The sequence below is a fragment of the Prunus avium genome, chromosome 2 (genome assembly GCF_965620075.1).
Source record: "Prunus avium chromosome 2, drPruAviu1.hap1.1, whole genome shotgun sequence".
Taxonomy (NCBI): Eukaryota; Viridiplantae; Streptophyta; class Magnoliopsida; order Rosales; family Rosaceae; genus Prunus; species Prunus avium.
In genome coordinates this window covers 13,222,791-13,245,357 of record NC_142285.1, presented here as the reverse complement: position 1 = coordinate 13,245,357, position 22,567 = coordinate 13,222,791, and the positions used below count along the sequence as shown (strand labels likewise).

The 22,567-nt window shown below is 40.5% G+C and overlaps 1 protein-coding gene across 1 annotated transcript; it reads right to left on the bottom strand.

Annotated features, from left to right (window-relative positions):
* Positions 1–909: 909 nt before the first annotated feature.
* LOC148296540 (uncharacterized) lies at positions 910–7,600 on the bottom strand. The gene is made up of 3 exons (XM_088248559.1): positions 6,776–7,600; positions 6,154–6,632; positions 910–3,466 (listed from the first exon to the last, which is right to left on the bottom strand). Exons 1-3 carry the CDS (start codon positions 7,598–7,600, stop codon positions 910–912), a joined length of 3,861 nt encoding a protein of 1,286 aa, XP_088104685.1.
* Positions 7,601–22,567: the final 14,967 nt, after the last annotated feature.

The following is a 22,567-nucleotide window of genomic DNA, read 5'->3' as shown; positions in this document are numbered from 1 at the left end:
GAGGGGGGTCTTGTATCAATTTCATCTGTACGAGAGTCGCTAATATCACTGTCATTTCCTTCTGAGGAAGAGCCGGAAAATTCCAAAATATGGTCTGGCGACCGGTCGTGACATTCCAAGCGACCGGTCGCTGGACTCGCATCATCGTCGTCATCGCGTATCGTTGCATTGCGACCGGTCGCTTCCTCTATGCGATCGGTCGTTTCCGGGCAGATTGCATCGCGACCGGTCACTTCCTCTATGCGACCGGTCGTTTCCAGGCAGATTGTATCACGACCGGTCGCGTCTTCCATGCGACCGGTCGCTTCCTGTTCCTCCGAAATTCCTTCTTCCCTTTCAAGATTTTCCACATTGTTCACTCCGAAACTCTGCAATTCACTCCCCCTCTCCCCTTGAATTGAAGAGGAGGGGGAAACATAATAGGGTACTTCTTCATGAAATGTGACATCCAAAGTAACATGTACCTTCTGAGTAGGCGGGTGATAGCACTTATAACCCTTTTGAGTAGTAGAATAGCCAATAAAGACGCATCGGAGAGCACAATGATCAAGTTTATCACCATTTCAGCTTGGAAATTTCACGATAATATCGCTTTCGATATTATCGCCGAAATTTCAGCGATATTTTCGACATTATGACGACATCTCATTGGTTTGTGCAGAAAATATCGTTGTTCAAAAAATCCGATATTATCGCCGATATTTCGGCGATAATATCAATTTTTCAGTCCATGGCAGCCACACATGGGAGACCAAGAATATTCCACCAAAAGCATTTATTGGGTAGCTGGAGCAGTTGGCATTTATTTTTTTTGAAAAGAGACAATAGTGTTCATTAGAACGTAAAAGAACGATACAGGAGATGGCCAAGAAGGCCACCAAACCGATACAAAGAAAAGAAAGACCTACACTACATGGCTACCGCTTTCCAGTCTAGATGGATAAGCTGATAGCTAATCTCCCTAAACTCTGCTGTAACAGAAGCCCAAAGTGATGCCCAGACACGGATACGGTCCCATAACTGCTCAATGTCCTCCCCGACCACATTCTCGAAAATTCTCCTGTTCCTTTCCCCCCATATTACCCAGAAAATGGCCATCAAAGCGCAATTTCCCAGCACTGAGCCCTTCCTCCTGCCATCAAAGAATTTCAGCCTAGTTACAAGCAACGCTTTGCAAGTTGCGAAGTTTCCCCACGTTAGGCCTGCCACCTTAAATAACTTAGCCCACGGGGATGAGGCAATCGGGCAAAGTAAGAATAGATGATCCACAGATTCGTTATCTTTTTTGCACATAACACACCAGTTAGGAGAGAAGTACCAGCCGGGTCTTTTCCTTTGGATCAAGTCGCAAGTATTAGTTTTGCCATGAGCAATTAGCCAAACTAATATTCTTACCTTAGGAGGGGCTTTAGCTTCCCAAATTACAGTGGATGGAGAGAAGAGAGATGATTGGTGATTTACCATTAGGTGTCTAGAGAATGATTTACAGGAGAAAGCTCCCGAGGTCTCCAGATTCCATACTCTGGTGTCACTTCTGCTTTGGATCAACACCACGTGTTCCAATCTTGAGAGTAACTCAGACAATTCTTCATTTTCCTCCTCCCTAAGATTCCTGCGAAAGCCAAAATCCCAACTCAGCGGAAGGGAATTCATGTCTATGCACATATCTGCGATCTTGGCATTCCTTTTACAAGAAGTTCGAAGAAGCCGTGGAAAACTCTCGCCCAAAGCTCTAACTCCCAGCCACACGTCTTCCCAGAATCTTATTCTCCCACCGTTGCCCACCTTGAGACGACAGCAAGCCACAAACGAGGCCAAACCTTTAATTATTTCTGTCCAAGGGCAACGGCTAGAACCATTTGACTTCCTTTTAGAATCCCAGCCATTCATCTGCAGCCCATATTTACTCTTTATTACATCATACCAAAGGGTGTTAGTTTCAGTTTGGAATCTCCATAGCCACTTCCCCAGTAGGGCCTCATTACGTTTTCTTAGGTTTCCTATCCCAAGTCCCCCATTTTCCTTTGGTAAAGACACAACCTCCCATTTCACCAAATGATCCTTCTTGCCTTCCTCCATACCCTCCCACAGAAAGTTCCTCAATATCTTCTCCAAGCGCTTTGCCACACTAGCAGGCATTCGGAATAATGATAAGAAGTAAGATGGCAGATTACTCAACACTGCTTGGATTAAGGTCAATCTTCCCCCTCGAGATAGCAAGGCCTTGCACCATCCTTCTACTCTTCGCTCCACTTTCTCGATTACTGGAACCCAAAATGGTAAGGTCTTAGGTTTACCACCGAGCGGCAGACCAAGATAAAGCAGCGGCCAACTTCCCATGCCGCAGCCTATCTCCTCAGACAGTGACTTGACTTCGTTGTCTTCTGCGTTAATTCCAACAATTGAGCATTTACCTCTGTTTATTTTCAATCCAGAGCACAGGTTGAACACCTCCAGAATGTTTAGTAAATTCCTAAAATTTCCTTCCTTGTCAGATAGGAGAAAAATAGTATCGTCTGCAAACTGTAGATGTGATACCATCACCCTATCTCTTCCCACGACCAGCCCCTCAAACAAACCTCTTTCTCTGGCCTTTGAACACAATCTGCTCAGTGTGTCTGCAACCAATGTAAAAAGAAAAGGAGACAGTGGATCTCCTTGTCTTATTCCCCTTGAAGCTCCAAACTTTCCCCTGGGCCTACCATTTATTAGAACTGAGTAGTTTGCTGAACGAAGACACCCTTTTATCCATTTCCTCCATGTCAAACCAAAGCCTTTTTTTTCCAGCACAAAATCTAGAAAACCCCAATCCACATGGTCGTAGGCTTTCTCGAAATCAATCTTGAATATGAATCCTTTTTGGTTTTTCATCCTTGTTTCTTCCACCACCTCGTTTGCTATCAGCACCGCATCCAAGATTTGCCTCTTTTTTATGAACGCCCCTTGCGTTTGAGATATGGTATCGCTCAGCACCTCTCTCAATCGAGCTGCCAAAACCTTTGCAATAATTTTGTACACACTTGTGATCAGACTTATAGGTCTAAAGTCTCCCACCTTGACTGCTTCAGCTTTCTTAGGAATTAGACAGATGTAGGTTTCATTGGTTACCAAGTTCACAATGCCTGACTCATAGAACTCTTCAAACACCCTCATTAAATCACCTTTCAGGATCGACCAACAGTGTTGAAAGCATGCCAATGAGAATCCATCTGGGCCTGGGGACTTTTCCTTTCCGCACTCAAAAACAGCTTTTCTGATTTCCTCCTCTTCGAAAGGTCTTTCCAACCATGAAGCCCTTAATTCCTCCAAAGCACACCAGTCCAAACCTTCTAGTCTAGGCCTCTCCCGACCCTCACTTGAGTATAAGTTTTTGAAGTATGAGATTATTTCTTGTTCAATTCTTCCATCATCTCCCGTAGTGGACCCATCTGCTAATTCTAGTTTTTCAATTGAATTCCGTTTCTTTCTGCAATTAACAATTCTGTGGAAGAACTTTGTGTTTGAGTCCCCTTCTTTTGCCCATGCCACCTTTGCTCTCTGTCTCCAAATGATCTCTTCTTTGAAAGCTATCTCTTCGATTCTTAGTCTCAGCTGCGCTCTCTCCTGTCTTCTGTCTTGGGATAGGCCATCCCTTTCCTCCAATAAATCTAAGTCCTTGATTCGTTTGTTGTTAATTATTATGTTAACTCGCAATTGTACGGGGCAATTAGTAGTATAGCAAGACAAGTACGAGGTCGTACCCACGAAGACTGAGAAGTTCAAATTAGTTATGTACGTAGATTACCGAATTCAAGAAGTTAGGAAGTTAAGTCTAAAACAGAAATTAAAGTGAGAGTGATTGTGATTGTGAAAGGAAGTGAGCAAACTGAAATTGCAAATGAAAGCAAATAAACAAGTGTAACAAAGAGTGGTTTTAAGAGTTGGAAAACAGATTTGGAGACTAGGGCATTCGAATCACCATAACAATTCAATTCTGGGTTATATGGAGTCAAGTAACAAGTCTAATTCAAATTCAAAGATTGATTCTAGCTAAAGTATGATTAGGCCATGGTGTTTGGTCCTAACCTTGTGTTCCTAATTCCCTAATTTGATCATTTGTTGTCTAACCTAAAATTAAGCATTAGGAACCCATTAAGCATAGAAGAACAATTTAAACAACCAAGCATGTATCTAATCCCTGTTGTCGAATGTCCATACATACTCTTCTTATTCATAGTTCAATTCGAATTAAAGCATGGTGTCTACTCTTAATTCAAACCAATATAGTTAACAAACAAGTTCTAATGGTGATCAATCATTCAAACAAGCATGTTAACTTATAAGCATAATGAATAAGAACATGAATCATGAATCAAACTTGAAACTCCAAACTTATAAACCCAGAATATTCATGTTAGGTTACATCGAAGCCCTAGTTATGGATTTAGCTACTCATAATGGAAAAGAAACTAAAATAGAAATGGGAAAACATAATGAATGCCATAAGAGTAGAAAAACCCTTTTCTGAAGTTCTTGTAGTGTCCAATGCTTCTCCAAGAGCTTCTCCACGTCTAGAAGGATGTGGAGGTGATTTGAGATGAGCTTGAGTGAGTGGTGATGGCTGAGAAAGAGGAAATTCGTAGGGAAATGGAAGGGAGGTTTTCTGGAGCTGTTTTGGTGATTTTGGGGCAGTTTAGAGTATTGGGTTGATTGCTTGAGTGTTTGGGGTTGTGGGAATGTATGAGGATGATTTCTGGATGATGGAAGTGTGGAGGATGGCTGAAGTGAATTTTGTAGCTTGAAGACTCCTCTATTTATAGGGCTAAGAGGGAGGAACATCATGATGAAATCCAACACCACCATTCCTCATTTAATACAACCCATAACTCCCACTTCATCTTGTCTATGTAGTGTGGTTGGAATCAATCCCATCCCATACTTCTTTTGCTGCACCTCAAGCTTTCTTCACATGGGATCAAAGGTGATCAATTGTGGCTGCCTTTTGCTGCCAACCCATGTGGTCTTCTTTTGGTTGTTGAACAAAAACGAGTCTTCTGAACCAGACTTGGTGTAGGAAGGCCAGAGGTTTCAAAACTTATCCAATGGGGCTCAAATTTGGATATGTTATAGTAGACACCCATTGGAACAACTTCTATGAAGAAAGTATTCCCATCGGAGCAGTAGAAGTATTCGTTTTGGGCCTTGCAATTTGGCTGCCGAACAGAGACTGGAATTGACTTCATTTCATTTATGCTTTACATGCATGCACATGCTTTCTCAATAATAACTCCAGCATGTACCAACTTGATCCTTTAGACTTTCATAGCTGGAATGCCTCCCCACTTCACTCATTATGTTGGATCCAAAGTCAGTTGCAGCATGGGTGAGGCACATGGAGGCACATGACAAAGCTGGCAGCTGCAAATCCTCCTGAGCAGGGTTGAGTGTTGGGCGGGCTGAGCACTCCACAAATGTCCAATTGGGCTGCAATTTGGATATGTTGTACTAGACACCCATTGGAACAAGTTTCATGAAGATCTTCACTTCATCCAAGCCCCATAGCATGCTGATCCAAGGCCAAGAAGCTGACCTACGAAATTGGGCTGGAAAGGAGATGTAGCCAAAATGTGTTTGTCTTTAAGCCCTTCTTCCATTCACCCAAATCAAGCCTTAACATGCATGGATTGCATCATTTCCTACCCAAAGTCATCATTGTTACCTAAATGTCAATTAACTGAAAGATAAACACAAAAAGGATTAAAAGCACAAGTTTAACTCAAACACATAACCAAATCATAAGCTAGAAGGGTACAAAATGATATACAATTATGAACCGATCATCGTTCCTTTGCTTCTTTTGATTCGGAGCTAGTGTCTCTACTGATTTCTTTACTCCATATCTTCACTTTGTCTTTCACAGCCTTTAGTTTCTTCATAAACTTGAAACCTTCCCACCGATGTTGTAGATCTCCCTCCCACCATTCTTTAAATTTTCCCCTGAAGTCTTGCTGCTTCAACCATGTATTCTCAAATTTAAAGGGCACCGGTCCCCATTTCTTTGCAATCGAGTCCAATAGTATGGGGCAATGGTCAGAGGTTACCCTAGGTAGAGCCGCTTGCCTAGTGTGAGGAAATAATTCCTCCCAGGCAGGGGTGAACATGAATCTGTCTAACCTTCTTAGGATCGCATTCTCCCTCATATTGGACCAGGTGAAAGCGGCGTTGTGAAGATCCGGGTCACATAAATTTGTCTCCCTGATGAAGTCGTTAAACACCCTCATGCTTCTTGTGATTCTTCCCCCATTGGATTTTTCTGATGGAAATCTGGTGATATTAAAATCTCCCCCGATACACCAATTAGAACCACAGATGCCATAAACAGCAGCTAATTCTTCCCAAAACAGCACCCTGTCTCTTGAGCCATTTGGTCCATACACCCCTGTCAGCCACCACTCTTTTCCTTCCGTATCCACACAATTGATGGAAGCCGTATAATTTCCCAAGAGAGACTCTTTCACCTTGATAGCTTTTGTATTCCACATGATTAATATCCCTCCTGACGCTCCACATGAAGGAATACAAACCCACTCCCTAAATCTCGCTCCCCAAATATTTCCTATTAGTCTTTGGTCGACCTTCTCCTTCTTTGTTTCCTGGATCAGCACAACATCTGCATCATACGTCTTTAACATCTTCTTTATTACCACTCTTTTTTTCCTCCCCCCCAGTCCCCTTACATTCCAGCTAACTATCTTCATTGGTCTTTTTCTTTCCCCCATCCTCTTTCGTAGCTCACCCCGAATTTCAGATTTTCCAGTTCTCGTTTCCCTTTTCTCTTGGTATCCCTTTTTCCTGCTTGAATAACCTGTGTACTAATGTCCTCTTCCACCAATCGCAGGCCCATACTATCCAGCATTGTTTCCATGGTTTCTAAGCTCCCTTTGGGGGCATGTTTCTTTGAGCTCTCAGCAAGTGGTGAGACCCTTTCGTTTTCAAAAGTCTTACTGTTATTCCCCAGTCCAAACTCTTCTTCTTTACCTTCCCCTGAGTTTTCAGGAATTGGATCAATAGATTGATCCAATCCGTGGGGGGAACTAACCTGATTTGACTCGCCAGCCTGGTTATCCTTCTCAGAAAACATCTCTTGCAGATATTGTTCCGTTGCTGAATCTCCTCCCGGTTCCTCCGCAGCCACTGTGTCTACATCCTCAGACTCCACATAAGAGCTTGATAGTTCTTCCCAATTATCCGTTCCGGTGTAGTTCCCCATTTCTAGATCAGAATCAATACCCAAATCGACCTCCAGATCCTTGATGTTTGAGTGAACTTCCATATTCTCCAAAAACATCTGTGTCTCTGCGTCATGAATATCACATATTCGTGCCTGTGTTCCATCAGATAAGCCAATTCCCTCTTCATCGGACCCCCCCTCTTGCAAGTACTCATCTGCAGATTCCTTATCATAATGATTTATCACTGTTGTCAACTTTCCTTTTTTTTGTTTTCTTGCCCCCACTACCTTATCCTTCTCACGCTGGTTCCCAAATTTAGAGGGAGAAACACGTGATAGTCCTTTTCCTTTGTTTTTATTCTGCCCGAATCTTGTAAAGAGATTTGGCATAGAGATTTATTGGGCAGCAGATAAGAGAGGTGTGCTTCACCAGCCAAAAGGGGGGAACGAATTTGGCACTCTATAAATAGAGGGCTGCACACTCATTCAAGGATATACATTCATTTCATCCATTACTCATACAAACATTCAGATTCCATCATTCACCATAAAGAGAGAAGAGAGCTAGTTGCAAAGGAGGGAGAGCTTGGAGCTGTCCTGAGAACTATCTTGCTACCACCAACTAGTTCTTCTCTTCTCTTTATTCTATCTATGTATTTCTTATTTTCTGTATTCATAGTTATGTCTAACTAATCCATTTAGTTAGGGCTTAGGATGAAGCCCTAGTCATGAATATTCAATGTTATGGATGATTTCATAGTTAATTGATTTCCTTGCTTTCATTATCAAGTTGTTAATCTCCAGTTTATTATGTGCTTGATGTATATTTTCTTGGAGTAGCTAACTAGGATTTTATGCATCTAGCACAGGTTGGGAAGGGGTTTAGATTCACCAATTCTACTCTCCTTTCACAAGCAACACATGAATGGCCTGAGAGTCATTCAAGGGGTTAATAACCATAGGTTGACTAGGACAGATACCATGTTCTAGGACTTGTGTGATTATCATATTCTGAAGGACCTTAATGACTCTTGTATGCTTTATTCTAAGTAGATACCATGCTTAGGTTGCATATGATCACGTGTTGTGTAGATACCATGCACAATCACATACCTTAGGAGAATCATGCATCCTGACCTAGATACCATAGGCATGTATGCGATAATCTATTGTTGATGAGTTTGAGTCAATTTGTATGCATTCATAACTTGGATAGGAAGATTAGTGGTGGATTCCAAGGCTCTAACACCTCTTAATCATTGTTTCACAACTTGTTCATTGCTACCAGTGTTTACTTTCCAGCACTTTCATTTCACTTTCTTGTTTTCATTTCAACAACAAAACCCCCTATTTCGAGTGCATGTGTGGTGCTAGGATTTTGTCCTAGACCTTGCCATTTGTTAGTTGTTTGTTTACTTGTTTTTCTATTTTGCTGCATTTTAAGTAATTTAACTCGTATTTACATAAGCTATACTATAAACGGTTCGTGCACTTGTGAGAATTAAAGTTGCTACTTTTAATAACTCATTTTAGTTGTTAAGAAAAGGCTCAACAGCCACCGGTCCTCTCCATTTTGTCTCTCCACACGGCTAGGACCACCCGGTTCTCACCATAAAGAAAACTACGTACCCTTTTTTAGCTATTGTTTCACCTAAATTCAATCGAACTAACTTAGGCATTGAAGGGTCTTTGGCCAACACCCCCTAGGTGTGGTCTATTTACTCCGGTCTTTTTCACAGGAATCGAGCAAGAGAGAGAATGAAATTCTAGAGACGAAGGATCTTCAAGCGGATATTCTCTCGTGAGAATATTTGCACAAACAACATTCTCACTAGAACCTTGCCCCACCAAACAATGATTAGGATCCATGTCCATTTTAATTGAAAATATCCATCCTATCCAGCCCACCAAATAGGGCCTAATGAGTTTGACAAAGATGTCCTCATCACTACCCCATGATTTTAATGGAGGCTCCAATTCTGTTCCTTTTCGTTTGCATAAAGTAAAAAATTAAACTAAATAAATAAAACCCAAATACGTGAAGAAGAAGAAAACGACAATGATAATAATTAAAAGAAACAACATACGAACCTGTTAAGTAAGAATGAAGAATTCAAAGTGGGAGGAAAGGGCAGCCATTGCGAGTCAACATTATAAAATAAAAAAATAAAAAAAAAAAGACATGAACTTAGAGTTTGAAGAAGGAGATTTCGTACCTTAACTCAAATGAATAATATGCTACCCTAGGAGATTTTGTACTTTTAAATGCAACAGGAACAGAGCCTCGGAGAGACACCAACAACCAACAAGAGAGAGAGAGAGCTCAATTTGATTTCTATGGAGAAAATGAACGAGATTTGGAAAGAAAAAAACTGATCAACTGAGAGAGATAGTGACAGGATCGGACCCAAATTCCACTTTAGAATCCGAGTCGAACCTTGTGCGTATCCGACACCTGGCGGGTGCCAGGCACAAAGGACTAAATTACCCTTCAACTAAACTCCAAACTTATCTCAAGTTTGACTTCTGCCGAAAATTCGGCAGAGTCTCCCCTGTAATTTGAACATTTCCTAAAAAATTTACCTGTCAAATAAACATATAAATGTATATCACAACTGCCAGCATGTAATAAATTATATCCAAGAAAATCAAGCATCATATCACTCTGGCCTCAGGCCTTAACAATTCAAATCAAATATTCTGCCAACCAAATTCAATTCAAATTCTTAGAACATGCTTAGAACTATATGAGATTTTAGAATAACTTAGCTGGACTACCTTTCAATCACTTTACCTCACGGCTGCACCTAGAATTCTAGGTTGCCTACGTACCCTTGACTAGGGATCAAGCCACACGTAGTTCTTTCACTTTTTATACTGTTCTTGTTATACTTGTACAGAAACCGAATATGTTCATTTATATTTATATATTCATTCATACGTTTGCATAAGTCTTCACACCAGTTTAAAACATTATAAAACAAACATTCCTCTTCCACCTGGATGTGTCTATCATTATTTGTCATTTCCTCGTGTCTCAGTTCGTGACACGTCCTCGCAGGTCTCGGTAACGCATGGTCGCCCAAGCCGCAATCCTCGCAAGATTCAAGGGACGTTTAGTCGACCTGATCCGCATTCCTCGAAATAGTTCATATTCAAACATATGTAAGTCACTTACTGAATTTCCTCTAGTTCATACACCAATATATATAATTTATATGTTATCGGCTTAAATTATATATATATATATATATATATATATATATATATATATATATATATATATACACATAATAAATAAAGATGAAGACAAAGATAGATTAAGGTAAACATAAAGATAAAAAATAAAAATAATAAAATCAACAAGCTTCGAAGACCCTGTTTAACCTTGCTTCGAAACTTACATATATATTGATAAGTCCATAAATATACTCATTTATGTACTCTCTTTACTTAGGCTTTGTAGAAGAATTCGACTTAAAAAGGGCTTATTACTTCACTTTTCTGATTTTCAGCTTTTCTGCGCTCTTAGAAGGTTTTTAAGGGAAAATCAACTTTTCGGAGGAATTTTAGTGCAAGGTCAATTGGAGATGAAAGCTAACACCTTGAAGTTGAATCTGTGATTTTTCCAGAATTTTCTACCGAGCCAATTGGTACAGTATTACAAGTAAAGTTAGCCCACGTGCAGACAGGACAGTTTCGTACATGTTACGTGAATATGAAGAAACGGAAGCCTTCCCGAATTTTCCAAGTTACGTGCTATATATGGTTGGAAATATAAGACATTTATCTTTCTAAAATATATTTTTCCTGATTTTTCTAGAAGGCCGAAGATCCCCAAATCGTGTGACAATTGGGCTGAGCTGTATTTCCCTGTGGAGTTAGGAATTGTGATCTTTACTTTCCTATTTGGATTCCTTGTTTACCAAGACTTCTTGGACGACTTTTCAGTAAATTTTAGGGTTTAGGACTTTGATTTAAGTCATATAAAAGGCCAGCCAAGGCCCCATACAGAGGATTCACGTCCGAAGGAGATCAACCGCGCAAGAGGAAAAAGCTGCCAGCGAGTTCTTTCTTTTCCTTTCTTCTTTTAATTTTCAGTTCTTATGTATTTATTTTTGAGTTCATCCCAGAACATGAGTAACTAATTTCTTGTTAGTTAGGGCTTAATCTTGAAGCCCTAAACATGATTTCAATTCTATAAACAAGTTTGAATGGATTTTTCAGTTTCTACAAGCAGGATGATTTTGATTTCTCGATGTTATGTGAATTCTGATATTTTGTTTCTTTGAGTAGCTATCTTTGAAGCATGTATCGGAATTAAATTGTTGTAGAACATATGTCAATTGCCATATTGAATGTGTTCTTGTTTGCAACGAATAATTGGGTTAAGAACTAGTTATGAGAAATCGATTCTTGAATTCCTAATAACAAATGCCATGTTTTAGGGTTTTTGTGACACTCATATTCTCTTTGATCGTAATGGATTCTTGATTGTTAAATTGAGTAAATGCCATACTGGATTTCAATTAAGAATACACGTATTGATGTAAATGCCATACACTTTACATACACTTAAGAGAGAATCATACAACTCGAGTCAAATGCCATGATCTTGTTGTGAGTGTCGTCATCATATGCTTGCTAGAAATTGATTATCTATTGTTGTTTATGGATTGATTGATTGTTTGGAGGTGGATAGTGAGTCCTAGCTATTGTTCTTGATTGATTTTAAACTAATTTCTCTTAAACTCTAATTTAAATTCTGTTTTGTTTTCTTTTATTTACAAAATCAAATCAAAACCCCCTTGGTGTTGGCGTGTGTGTGGAAGTCCTTGTGATTTCAATCTTTATTTTGTTTTCGTGTTTAATTGTGTTCTAGTTTTCTTTGTGTGACATTGATAAACATCTCTTTAGATTACAATCTCTGTGGGAATGACCCTTGCTTGCCTACTATACTATCATTTGATTTGTGCACTTGCAAGGTTTTAATATTGTTGTTAAAAATTACCAACATATATCAACAACTTAATTAGAAACTATATATATATGGGCCTTTCTCCATTGCGAATTCAATACGGATTTCTATTTTGATCCATTAGATGACTTGGGCGGTGGAGATTTAACACAACAAACAAGACATAAAAAAAAACCAATATCTGACTTTACATTGCCATTTGAGAACTAGAGAAACAACATACCACTCAGCCCATGCTTTCTCTTTCCCATTTCATCTCCTCCATGTTTGATTTTTTCAGCTCTCTTTTTGAGTCAATATATATCAGGGATTTAATAAACAATGACATAAAAGAAAGAAAAAAACCCATAAATTATTGAAAAAATCAGCTCTAAAAACTCATCTTAGAAATCATTGTCGAAGAAGAAAACCCCTGTTTCAGACCAAAAAAAAAAAAAAACCAAACCCAATTGTGTTAGAAAAAAAAAAAAATAAACCAGAGAAAAATTAACTCTTTGTTTGTGGAGACGCTTTTGTTTGCTGTCAGCGATTGCACTTCAATTTAGTCTGGTGTGATATATTTTGGTTCTAAATTTATATTCTTTGAGCTATTGGTACGGAGTAAAGCTTGGGAAAACTCTTCAGGTGGGAAGAGAACTCAGAAAAGCACGGGAAAGAATAGTGGTCTTTTGCTGATCAGTTTGCACAACCACTACTCCGAGACCAATTTGAGTTGCATGATTTTGTTCACAAGGGATCCATCTCCACTCTAGTGAATCAAACAAGGAAGCCAACCCTTCTAATTGCAATCACAATGGGTAAGATAGTCCATGCCCCATTTACCTCCTCCATTGATATATTTTGACTAAAAAAGAGAGATGAAAAAAATCGAACATTGAGGAGATGAAATGAGAAAGAGAAAGCATGGGATGAGTGGTATCTTGTTTCTCTGTTCTCAAATGGCGGTGCAAAGTCAGATATGGTTTTTTTTTTAATGTCTTGTTTGTTGTGTTAAATCTCCACTGCCCAAGCCATCTAACAGATCAAAATAGAAATCCGTATTGAATCTGCATCAATGTAATTCGCAATGGAGAAAGGCCCATATATATATATCTCTATCTTCAATTGTAAAACAATTTATCACTTACGAAAATAATGGTACTGTATAAACTCCTCCATTTTAGTTTAAAAGCATCTCAAAACTTAAATTCTCTCCACTTAGGCATACCCCCATACCCCCATTCCTGATCCGTCAATTCCATCCTCGTAGGCCTCGAAGACACCAAGTCCACTCGAGCAGCAATCCTCGCAGGCCTCGGAGATACCAAGTCAATCCTCGCACCGCACGTTTCGGGTGTCCCCGAAACTTGTGGGGCATGTCATAAATGACAAATGGTTTCAAGACACTGGGGGGGGGGGGTACTCCTCTGGTAGGTTTGAAAGTCATATTCAGAAATTTATCACAAATTCTATTCCACAAATCTATTTTCTACTACTGAGTGCATGGACACAATATAGATATACATTTAAATATTTAACTAGTCTATTAGTCCCTTAGGACTCTGATTAACAACCCTTTCCAATATTATATTTATAATATTAACAACACAATTAACCATATGAATAAGTAAATAGGTGATAAATGAACAGATAAATAAATACTCATACTTTTAGAAATTTCCTCAGCTCCAATTATGCATAATTCCCAAACACTGAAATAACTCTTTAGATATACCCTCGCATAGTATAATATGCTTCCAATTATGCATGCTCATCCCCAGATCATATATATTCATGAAATTAATGCCATAATTAAACCAATGAACACTCGCACGTACACGAGCTTCTTAAAAGCTCATACACAAACAGTAGAGCTCATCATCATTATTTTATTGGAAACCTTGGCCCTGGGTTCCTAGAAGTACGTGCACAAAAGCTTTCCCAAGGTTTAGAACGATCTAAAAGTGTCTCGGGACTAAAAAAGGTGATGAAGTCCCAAAAAATCAACTCGGGACCCCGTGGGGTCCATGACCTCAAAATTCCAATCCGAAAGTTCCTAGAGATTCCAATATACTTAGGACATATGTCCTGAGAGTTTGGCCTCGATCGGACGGTCAGCTTGCTCACGATCGCACGATCGGACGGTCAAACAGTTCCCGTAACCCTAGCCCTAGGGTTGGCATTTCGGGGTATTTGGGACTCCGATTCACAATCCGTCGAATCCAACACGATCCTGGAATTACCTAGATCAACATATAAGAAATTGACTACGATCCAAAAGTTCAAACCTATCGAACCCGGGAATCATGTAATATGCGAGATCCGTTCGGGGTTCTAACATTGTCCGAATCGAAATCCGAAAGTACCTACGCATTTGTGAGGACCAGGGGATCATTATGGAACCCTAAGCCGGTATAAAACCTGGCCCACGCGCGGGCAACACGTGGATGCCCAAAGCGATACCACTAGCCGAAAAATCTCAAAATCAAGGGCCAAGATTCCTACCCTAGGTTTAGGACATCGATTGGAGCCACTTTTGTTCTTGGACCTACCCCAAAAAGTGGCCGGAAGTGACCAGAATCGCGATCCCAAAATCGACCAAAATCCAATTCGAAAATCGGATTACCTACGCTAGAAATTGCTCAATTCCTAGCCAACCATTAGCTAGAGCATGAAAAATAGGTGGAAATCCATACCTTAATCGTCGAAGATGGCTACCGGAGGAAATCCATACCTTCTTCAATTTTTCGGCGGTTGGAGCAGTGGTTGTCGACGGGGAAGGACAAGGATGTGACGGTAGGGTTGAGCCGGTCCATTTGGGTCTGATCTCGAGGCCAGACGTGGCCTGTAGCGACGGTGGTGGCTCATTGGGGCCACCGGCTATGTAGAAAAACGGGAGGGGAAGGGCTGGCTCGCGAGGGAGAGGAGAGAGAAGCTCAGTTTGGGATTGCTGTCACTTTTAAAAAAAAAAGTTGCTTCTGCTGTGCTTTGAAAATAATTAGTTGTAAAGTAAAGCAGCTCCATGTTTGGTAAACAATATTTTAAAAGTGCTGTTAGTACAAAAAGTAGTGTCAAAACCGTTTGGTAAATTTTAATATAAAATTGTTGTAACTATGAATAATGACTAAAATAGACATGATGTTGAAAGTGTTATGTACTAATCATGTGGTGGTAGTGGTGGTGATGGAAAGGAGGTGGTGGTGGTGATGAAGGTGAAGTTGGTGGTTGTGGTAGTGGTGGTGGTGGGGATAGCGGTTGTGGAGGTGGTAGTGGGGGTGGTAGTTGCAGCGTAGTGGTGGTGGTGGTTTTGGTTGTGTAGGTTTTGGAGGAGGTGGTGGTGGTGGTGGTGGCAGAAGATGAGGATGACAGTTGTGGAGGTGGTGGTGGATGTGGAGGTTTTGGAGGAGGTGGTGGTGGTGAAGGTGGAGGTGGAGGTGGAGGTGGATGCGGTGGCGGAGGAGGTGGTGGTGGTGGTTGTGGTGGTGGTGGCGGAAGATGAGGATGACGGTTGTGGAGGTGGAGGTTTTGGAGGAGGTAGTGGTTGTGGTGGTGGAGGTGAAGGTGGAGGTGGAGGTGGAGGAGGTGGCGGAGGAGGTGGAGGAGGTGGTTGTGGTGGTGGAGGTGGGGGTGGAGGTGGGTGGAGGTGGAGGTGGAGGAGGTGGTGGTGGAGGAAGTGAATGTGGTGGTGCAAGTGGTGGAGTTGGATGTGGAAGTGGAGGTGGTGCCATTTTTTAAAATGAATGATGGTATTTTGGGAATTAAAAAAATTCATTAAAAGTTCATCTCTGCTTTTTTGAAAGCAGCTTTGAAAAGTAACACAGAGCCTACTTTTAAAAGTTGCTGTCAAAAGGCTATTGCTTTTAAAATAATCGGGATATTTTATTTTTACCAAACACCTTAAACTGCTTAACTTTAAAGCAAAGCAGACTTTTGGCCAAAAAAAAGCAAAAGAAAAATCTGATTTTTAAAATCCAGATTTCAAAAATTACCGTTTTGCCCCTATTTGAATTTTTGATCGTATTTTCCTCGTTATAATTCTAATTCGAGCCCACTACATGTCTACGGACTTGTTTCGACGTGCTCTACACCATGTTATGAATAAAATTTCTAAATTCCTTCCCGGTAAAAAAGTCAACTTTAAACTTAATAAAAGATTCCAAGGGTATAATTGTCTTTTAAGTGGTTATTTTATTAATTAAATATTAATTTAGGATCGGGTTATTATAGATAGAGAGAGAGAGGCCCAAGATTGACAGAGAGAGAGCGAATGAAAAAGACAAAGAGTGACACTATGAATGAGAGAGAGATCGCGCGAATGCCAGAGAGCGAGAGAGAGCGTTGGGAGTTAGGCAAAAGTCGCGACACAGAGCGCTAAGTCGATTTCGAGAGAGTTGGGCAAAAGTGCGTATTATAAGAAGGTTATATTTATAGGCACCAGATTTATAAGGTTTAAAAATTATTAAAAAAAAGTGCCATTTTACCAATGTTTACTTAAGTTGGTGCCAAAGCCACCAATTTCCCTTGATTTTATGTAAATTAGGTGAAATTAAGTGAATTTAATAATGACATATTTTGTAATTTTAAGGTTTTTTCACTACATGATTGTAAATATTATATTATATTTTTAAGGGATTGTAAAATTTTGAGGTTATTACTCCCATCTAAATTCAGCTTTAAAGACCAATCATGTCAAAAAAAAGAAAATAATAATAATTTCACGGCTTTTTATCACAAATGGTCCCTGAAGTTGGTGAAATTATCGCCTTTCTTCCTTAATTTTTTTTGTGACACTAATGGTCCTTAAGGTTACCCTCCGCACATCAAAATGGTCCCTGCCGTTAACTTCTGTCAAATTTTCTGTTAAAATGCTGACTTGGTACATACATGGGCCACACATCCAATAATATAGAGCCATGTGGCATTAAATAATATATTTTAAAAAAATTAAATGTTTTTAGAAAAAATAAGAAGATTAAAACTTAATTTTTTTATTTTTATTTTAAAAATGAAGTTGTTTCTCGCCTCCTACCTCTCTTCTCCTTCCAACCTGCCAACCCACCTCCCTCACCCCTCTCTCTCTCTCTCTCTCTCTCTCTCTCTCTCTCTCTCCTCAGATTCGTTGGTGATGGTCAGGCAAGCAAAGAACTGGGTCGGAATCTGGCTGGGTAAATGGATCTGATGCAAGGGCATAATTGGTTTCGATAGTTGGGGAAGGCATGGGGTCCACATCTGGAATGGGTATGATGGGCAAAGGGTTTAGGTGGTCTGGAGGGGTGGAGGAAGTGGCTGTGAATCTATGATGGTTGGATTTTTTTTTTCCTTTTTTGTCAAAGCTGCTGAGAGAGATGAAACTTTTGTGATTACAGTGTACATGCTTTAAAATTTGAAATTGTGTTGGTTTCTTGTTGTTGTTTTTTTATTTATAAATTGAGTGGAAAGAGGGAGGGATTTCTTAGTGGGCATGGAAAAACAGAGGGAGTGGGAGAGGGGGAGAGAGAGAGAGAGAGGAGAGGGAGAAATGGTTGAGGGGTAGACGCAGGGGAGGGCGGAGGACCAAAAGGGTATGGCTAAAGGTTTTTTTATTAAAATTTAAGTTTTAATCTTTTTTTTAAATGTAATTTTATTTTAAATATATTATTTAATACCATGTGGCTCTATATTATTGGATGTGTGGCCATGTATGTGCCACATCAGCATTTTAACAGAAAATTTGATGAAAATTGACGGCAGGTTCCATTTTGATTTGCAGAGGGTAACCTTAGGAACCATTAGTGTCACAAAAAAAATTAAGGACGAAAGGCGATAATTTCGCCAACCTCAGGGACCATTTGTAATATGTAGGGGCTTTTTTCTTCCAGCAGCTACCATGGGCCTGGGCTGCCGTAAATAGCAAAATGGATGAAATTGCCCCTTGAGTCTGAGTTCAGAAATCAAGCCCCAAGAATGCTTCGAAAGGGTTGTAAAGCCTTAGGAAACACCTTGGTTACCTTCACCAACGAAAATAATGGCTGCTTACAGGTAAATTCTTGGCTTGGCATGAGAAGCTTGTGGCATGGGAGCAAAATCGACATAAGTTTAGCACTGAAGAGAAAATTAAGTGTTCCTGGGGAAATATGGATATCAAGAAAAGGGATTTTGAAGAGAGGTTTGGTTGGGAAATGAGGGAAGGAAAGGAAAAGATGGCTTGGGCGCTATTTCCGGCAGCTCGACAGTGACTCTGTCAAATGTCAGAATAGCATGACAAAGAGGAAAGCTAAGGGAGGAGATGAACTAAGCACGAAAATTGCTGGGTTTTGCATGCAAGAGAGGAAGCTTGCTCTCTGGATGTGTGTCGTTCTTTGTTGGGTAGAAGAGGCCCTATTTATAGGCGCTGGAAGCCATCTGTTTCCAAGAAACCCTAATGACTTCCTTCCTGTTTTTCCAAGCTTTTCCCTTCCTTTCTCTCCTCATCCTTTCAATCATCTTCTTGTGGTGAAATCTACTCTTCTCCTCTGCATAAAATCAGGGATTTTGGGAGCTCAAGGCACCCTTTTCCCGTGGCTACCTCTGTGAAGAATTCCTATTTTCATCCTCTCCTTTTTCTTCTTTTCTCCTCTTTCCATGGCCAGATCTGATGAAGAAAAGAAATGGCTATGTATGCTAGTTCGAAAAGTGGCATCCTTCCCTCCGCACCAATATCCCTTGATCCTTTGGATGTTGTAGCTTGGAACTTGTTCCTTCCTGCGCTGAAGCTCTACAGCTGCTCTGTGCACGTGGTCCTCCAAGCTCCTTGCTCAGCTTTGTCCTCCAGACAAGTGCTGGAGCTTTTGATATTTCTTATCCTAATTGTATGGGCCTTTCATGACAATAATTAAATAAATGGGCTACCCTTAAGTGTTGGGCCATCTTGATTGAGGCAATGGGCCATTCTTGGTTGGAGTAATGGGCTATTTTCTGGTTGGGCTATTTTGGTTGGGGTAATGGGCTATTTCAGTTGGGCTTTTTGGTTGGGATATTTTCTCTTTGTGCTCACCCACATGTTTGGGCCTAAGAAATGGGCCTGAGTTCCGAGGCTCCCAAGCAACCCCGGACTTCCATTTCTTGGCCCATCAATGGGCCTCATGTCAACTTATTACCATCCATACCACAACCCACTCAAGCAAGCCTTAGGCATCTTGCGTGGCTTGGGCCCACTTAAGCTTGTAGCATGGCGTGTTGTTTATTTGCTTGGTGTGGCGTGTGTGCAAGCGCATATTACGAACTTTCGCATGCCCAAATCGGGTTTCTTCTCGGTAAGGTATGGCATTGGGCTGAGAATTTATTTGGGCCGAACCGTGACTTTTTTGGGCCTCAACATTAGTCCCCTTGATTATTGGGGCCATGAAGTGGCCACGAGATGGGCCAAATAATCAATTTTAGCCCAAAATAATTGGCAGTGGCATGGCATGGCATGGCATGGATGTAGGAGCAACTCAAGGATGACCAGTTAAGGGTCTCTGAAATTACAGCCAGGTCTTTTCTGGGAAGGTTGGAGGGGTCGCAATGGTCCCGCTTAAAACCCAATCCTTCTTAAACACCGAGGGTGTTGCCTTAAAGAAATTTCCTGGACACTGTAATTTTGGAGGTCACTTACTAGAGTTACCAAGAGTTTGCCCATTTTGTGGCATGACAGAGAAGAAAATGCTTGGTGGATTAGCTCAAAATAACATAGCTTGCATGATTTATTTGCTTGAGTGACTAGAGGGGCTTGATTTTGGATTGTATGCTTGGATGCTTGGCATTGGCATGTACGCTTGGCTTGGGCTTGTATGCTTGGATACTTGGCATTGGCATGTACGCTTGGCTCGGGCTTGTATGCTTGGATGCTTAGTATTGGCATGTACGCTTGGCTTGGGCTTGTATGCTTGGATGCTTGGATGCTTGGCATTGGCATGTACGCTTGGCTTGGGCTTGTATGCTTGGATTTTTGGCATTGGCATGTATGCTTGGCTCGGGCTTGTTTGCTTGGATGCTTGGCGTTGGCATGTACGCTTGGCTTGGGCTTGTGTGCTTGGATGCTTGGCATTGGCATGTGCTGGAAGGATGTTTGAAATAGGGCAGGTGCTGGAAAATGTTTTGTTTGGCATGGAATAGGTGCTGGAAATTCTCTGCTTATGGAGTAGGTGCTGGAAGAACGTGACTTGGCTTGGCATGATTAGCTTGGATTTGCAATGAGGACGTGGATAATCTAATGGTTGAGTTGAATCAAGATATAGCTTGGTCTGGCATGAGGGTTCACTCTTCTGGCAACATGAATATAGAGCTTGAGCTATTTTCCAGAAGCACCTCGTACAACGCATCATTATCTTCCATGTTTTGCTTGGTTTGAATCTTCGTTACTGCAAGCATATTTTGGTTTACAACAGCTTGAATTCTTTGCAAGTTATGGCAAACTTGGAGGTCATAGTGGCATAATTGGGATTTCAAGGAGATATTGCAATGAATTCCTTCCTTAGCCCCCAAGTGCACCATAATCATCAGAAAAAGATTTGATTGGCATGAGCTGCAAAAATTCTTGCAATGTGGGCTTCGGAGCATTTGTTTGGGTCATTGCATGGCGTGATGAACTTTGGATATCCCTTTGTTGCAATGGTGACAATTTGGCATGATAGCATGACTTCTCCTCTGTGCTCCCAGCAGCCAGAAATGCCAAGTTCTCATTTTTATGATGACTGTGTTGCTTGAAAAGCTTGATCTTGTGATATCTGGTTTGGTTTGCTTGAAATGATTGCATCAAGTGAAGTGCTTGAGTTGCATGGTTTGTGTGGATTGATTCACAAATGCTTGTATTGATGCATGGTGGGTTGAAGAAGAGATACGGGTTTGAGAAAGCATAAGAGAGCTGGCCTGTTGTTTCCTTGACTGGCTTGGCATTCACATGGGCAAAATTTTGTTGCCCCTTCCTTTTGAATTTTTTATTATTTGCAAGCGGCTACTCTCTTTTCCTTTCATTTGGCATGGCATGCTTTATTTTCTCATTCTCTTCTTTCTCCTTCTTCTTCAAGACCCAAACCCGTGGGTATTGTGCACCAGTACATAAGTCATATTTCGGAAGCTCGGATCAGAAAACTTCCTTGATGAAAGTTGTTCATCTGCTCGAGTACTATAGCTTGTAAAATTTGTAGAATTTTTTGAATTTTTCTGATGCCTCAAAGTTGGTCTGCAACTTCTGCATTCATCCATGGCTGGTGAGTTTCTGCAGATTCTGCTTCTGCATGTGTCTTTAACTTATGATGCTCGGATGATTGCGCTTCCTTCACAAAATTTGCTCGAAGTTATGTTGTTTTATAACATATCCAAAGTTGCGGATCATCCACCCATTCTAATGATCTCTGCCTTCATTTTTCTGAAGCATGTTCATGAGTTGATGTTGATGCCTTTGGTGCATGCTTGTTTTCTATGCTTGAATGCTTGAGTTCCTCTGTATTTCCCAGCATTTGTGAACTATAAATTGAATTTTGAGGTTGAGCTTTTGATTTAGGATTCTAGTTTAGTGATAAACAAGAGTCATACAAGCTCACTTGGGTATGCATGCCAAGTGTTTGTCGAAATATCTCAAAGTAGCTTGCTGGCTGTTTTTGGAACTTTTGAAATATTTCTTTTCAAATCTGAGTTGGAGCTTTTGAGACATAAAAATGGACTTCTCAATGGTTATGTTGGAATTGGTATTACGTCACTTGAAAAAAAAATGAATTTTTTGGTGGAATTTCAAAGTAAGGGTTAAGCTGCTGGAGCTGTGCAGTTCTTGTTGCATGGGCTGTTTTAGGAGTCTGTTTGACATGCTTCCCTAGCTCGAAATGCAACGAAATTTTGGAAAAATGAAGCTTGATATGTCTAGTTCTAATCTGGAAAGTTTGGGATTTGTTGGTTGCAAGCTTGATTTATAGTGATTTTCTAAAAATGGGATGTTCTAGCTAGAATGGTTGGAAAGCTTTTGTGTAAGTTTTGCTTGGCATGCTGCTTTTTGTTGAGAATTTGGCATGTCCTTTCTGTTGGCATTGAGTGCTGATCTGAGTATTGCTAGAGCATGTTCTTGAGCAATATCGTCGTGAGAGCAAGATGTTGAAAGGTATTGTCGTAAGAGCATGAGTTCTTCAATTTTCTTGAAATGCCCGAATTTCTTGGAATGCTTGAATGAAATGAAATTTCTTGGCATGTGGATTGGTATCATGCCCTGTGAATTTTGTCAAATGCTTGATAGATGAGTTTGCTTGCACTTTGAGAAAATTATGCTTCCAGTGCCTCCCTTTGTGTATGAGTACCTTTCCAGCGTCTGATTTTGGCTAACATATTCTCTTGTTTAGAAGCTCCAGAGCATGAGAAAACATGAGAAGTCTAATTTTCTAGGATTTTGATAGCATGAAAGTGAGCTTTGGTTGCTT

Bases quoted from the DNA above. Each gene is read 5' to 3' on its own strand.
- LOC148296540 (XM_088248559.1), bottom strand. From the start codon at position 7,600: ATGCCAAATCTCTTTACAAGATTCGGGCAGAATAAAAACAAAGGAAAA. The intron at 6,633-6,775 runs GTGAGCTACGAA...GTGCTGATCCAG, and splicing joins TGGAAAATCTGAAATTCGGG to GAAACAAAGAAGGAGAAGGT. The intron at 3,467-6,153 runs GTTAGACAGATT...TGTTAATTGCAG, and splicing joins GAGAATGCGATCCTAAGAAG to AAAGAAACGGAATTCAATTG.